At 50.6% G+C, this 3,570-nt stretch overlaps 1 protein-coding gene across 1 annotated transcript in view; it reads left to right on the top strand.

The window, feature by feature from the left end:
* The first annotated feature begins 106 nt into the window (after positions 1 to 106).
* Positions 107 to 3,570, top strand: part of LRRC52 (leucine rich repeat containing 52) — a 3,929-nt gene continuing 465 nt past the window's right edge. Inside the window, exon 1 of the mRNA XM_008630416.2 lies at positions 107 to 1,576. Within this exon, the coding sequence (XP_008628638.1) occupies positions 958 to 1,576 (619 nt within the window). The 5' untranslated portion in view covers positions 107 to 957. The remainder of the gene's footprint in view (positions 1,577 to 3,570) is intronic.

Raw genomic sequence — 3,570 nt, 5'->3', positions numbered from 1 at the left:
CTTTGGGTGGGAAGTGACCTTAAAGCCCACCTCATTCCACCCTGTGCCATGGGCAGGGACATCTCCCACTATCCCAGACTGCTCCAAGCCCCGTCCAACCTGGCCTTGAACGCTTCCAGGGATGGGGCAGCCACAGCTTCTCTGGGCAACCTGTGCCTCATCACCTTCCCCGGGGAGAATTTCTCCCTAACATCCATTCTAAACCTGCCCTCTGTCAGTTTAAACCCATTCCCTCTTGTCCTGTCATTACCTGCCTGTGTAATGAGTCACTCTTCCTCTTTTCCATAAACCCTTTAGGTGAGGTCTCCCCAGAATCTTCTCCAAGTTGCACGGCCCCAACTCAGCCTGTCCCCATACCAGAGTTGCTCCAGCCCTCTGAGCATCTTCATGGCTTCTCTGGACCTGCTCCAACATCTCCACATCTTGTGCCGAGGTCCCCAGACCTGGACACGCTACTCCAGATGGGATAAAACCTCCTAGCTCCAGAAAGGAGACAATGCCAACCCAACACTGCGCAGGACTCTTGCCTAACCAGTACCAGTGAGCACCTCTTGCAGTGTGACACCATTTCTGACAAAATTTGGGCTGTTCACACTCTCCCTACACAGTTCTGATGCTCCCATGCCACGCACAGCTTCCCGCACCTCCACTCAGCTGGAAGCAGGTCAGCAAGGACACGGCACTGTCCCCAAAAACAGGCAGCTTCTGCAAGCCACTGACATCACTGAGGTGTCACCTGGCACCGAGTGTGAGACAGAGATGCTCCAGCCACTGTTCCACACTTGCTGATGTAAAAGCCAGGCTCGGTTTCCAGCTGGGCTCTCTGCCAAGAGCTCAGGTGAACCACAGACACAAAGTGCTTCCTTGCAGCTTCTCCGCATGGCTGTGAGGGCAGTGCAGCTTCCATAGGGCTGCTTGAAGTCCAGAAGGGCTAAGTGGCCTGGAAGGTCTCAAACCATGTCTTCTTCAGGTAGACCATGGTCCCTGAGCCTCATGTTTCTTTTGGGTATGGCATCAGAGGGGATCAACTGCCCAAGCAGGTGTAGCTGTCAGTACCTGGAGGTGAACTGCACTGGACAGCAGTTGCAAGAGTTCCCTGTGGACATCCCTCTGGACACCAGGCAGCTGATTCTGGCAGCAAACAATGTCTCATACCTGCCAGCAGTGGAATTGAGCTTCCTGGCTGATTTGGTCTATCTGGACTGCAGAAAGAATCTCTTGGGGGATGACCTGGATTTCACTTTCACTGGCTTGGCCAAGCTTGTCTATCTGGACCTCAGCTTCAACAACCTCACACAGGTCACCTTCAGCACCTTCTCCCACCTCCTCAGCTTGGTGGTGCTGAAGATCTCAGACAATCGCAACCTTGTGGCCATCAAGAAGGATGCTTTTGCCAACAACACCTGGCTAAGGCACCTGGATGTGAGCCGGACGGGCTTAACCTTCCTGGACACCAGCACTGTCCGGGACTTGCCCAGCCTGAGGCTTCTGGGACTCAGTGACAACCTGTGGCACTGCAACTGTTCCTTTTTGGAATTCATCACCTGGATGATGGAGAGCAATGTGCATTTTCCAGGTGAGGGCTGTGTGAGCAGGACCTCTCTCTTCCCTGCTCCCACAGATCTGTGTGGAACAGAGAGGGCCCTCTGTTCTCTTTCCCAAAAGTTCAGCTCATGGAGCTGTGCCACTGCATGTCAGCTGTGGGTCCCATTTTCTGCTGTCACACAAACCAGGGATGGGAACAGCTGGGTTACACACACTCCACACATGAAGGGTCACACTTGTTCACATCCCCAGGGTAGCCAGGGAGGTGTAACCTGTAGCTGGGACACTGCTGCTTCTCTAAAACACCTGGATCCCGCCTCAGGTGTCCCTGTGCCTGCACAGCACCCCATGGCTGTAATGCCAATAACAAGGAGCCCAACACAGCTCCAGGGAGATGTGCACTGGGAAAATCATTGTTCTGAATTTCCTGCCTTGTCTCTACCCCAAAATCAGCTCTTTCCCATCATACTGAGAGATTCTATAACTGAGCCTTGGAGAGGCCAAGGCAGGGTAATCACCAGTTCCCTTTCCCATAGAAACACTGGTCCTAAGGGTAATGTTTTGCTTTGCAGCTGCAGCACATGAACTTGGTTGTTCCAAACTGGAAAGAGACACAGCACAACACACATGAACAAAGAAAGCTTGGTTTCAGTAATGCAGGGCACAATGGTGAGAGCTTGAAAACGTCTGTCCACTGAATAAGAAAGGGCCACAAAAGAGCCCAAGGGGAAAAAAGGGAAGGGCAAACAGAAGCTGGTGTTAGGACAGAATTTAATTAAAGACATCTTAGCGTCTTTATTAGATATAGTAAGCTACTTATAGAAATAAAGTGGGGTTTTTTCCACATACAGGTTACAGGCAATTATGGAACAGTGGAACAAAGCACAGCTCGCAACCGTGAGATTAGAGATAACCCACTGAACCCTGCAACAGGACAATGAAGCTCATTGCAGGCTGTTGGGGAGGATAGGAATGTGAAAGGCAGCCTTAAATTGAGAGTTGTTCCAGGCCAAAGGGACACTGGGACAGAGCCCTGGAATCTGCAGCAAGCAGACCCCAGCCTGGCCTTTAGAAAGGCTACTGACCTTCAGAAATGCCTGTGCACCACAGTTTTGAACTCAGCTGGATCTGTGCAGCCTGGGGGCTGACACAAAGCTGCCCAAGTTTGGATAGATTTGGGTAACAGAGAGATAAAAGCTCTGCAGTTTTACACAGGGCCAGGAGAAGGAATAGCATGAACAACCACAGCAGCGTTACCACTCAGTCATATACAATACAGTGTAACTGCAATATAAACCCCCCATGCCTTGTTCCCCTCCACCACTCCCATTCCGTCCTGTCCATCAAGCAGTGCCCAGCCTGTGGCTCCCTCTCCCTCATTTTCTTCCATCCTGTCCATCAAGCAGTGCCCAGCCTGTGCCCACCACAGTGACCGTGTCTGTAGGGTTCAAAATCTGCAGAGGAAGGAGAGGGCCATGGCTAAGGCACACCCTGCTTCCACAGCCACCACATTCATCCTTCACTAACCTGAAAGGGAAACATATATTTCAACAGTACATAGTTGAAATAACAACCACACCCTATCATATTGCAATATCCACAGTGATCTGTTTTATCACTGCAGATATTGCAATATGACAGGGTATGGTTGTTATTTCAGTGGAACTGAACCACTGATGAGTTGCTTCTGCTTCCCTCACACACCAGGTAAGGCTGTGCCTAACTGCAAACCACCCTCGTTGTCAAACACACAGCAGCCTCATTATTCCAGCATGATTTAGGCTGTATCACTTCAGAAGGTGTTTGAGATTTTTAAAAAAAACAAACACAGGTGCTCTAATATGAAGGTGAAATAGTTCAATCAGCAGAGGTGAGCAGGGCAGGGACAGCAGTTTGCCACAGTGGCATAATCCAGCAGGCAATATTTTCCTATGGAGCCAACACTGCAGAAAATATTCTGGCAACCTGGGAATTCTGGTTTGGCAAGGGTTTAGCACAGGTTTGGCATGAGTTTGGCTGTCAGAT

Source organism: Corvus brachyrhynchos, unplaced genomic scaffold (assembly GCF_000691975.1).
Source record: "Corvus brachyrhynchos isolate BGI_N302 unplaced genomic scaffold, ASM69197v1 scaffold101, whole genome shotgun sequence".
Lineage (NCBI taxonomy): Eukaryota > Metazoa > Chordata > Aves > Passeriformes > Corvidae > Corvus > Corvus brachyrhynchos.
Note: the sequence above shows the minus strand (reverse complement) of the source record. Positions and strands in the feature narration are given on the sequence as shown.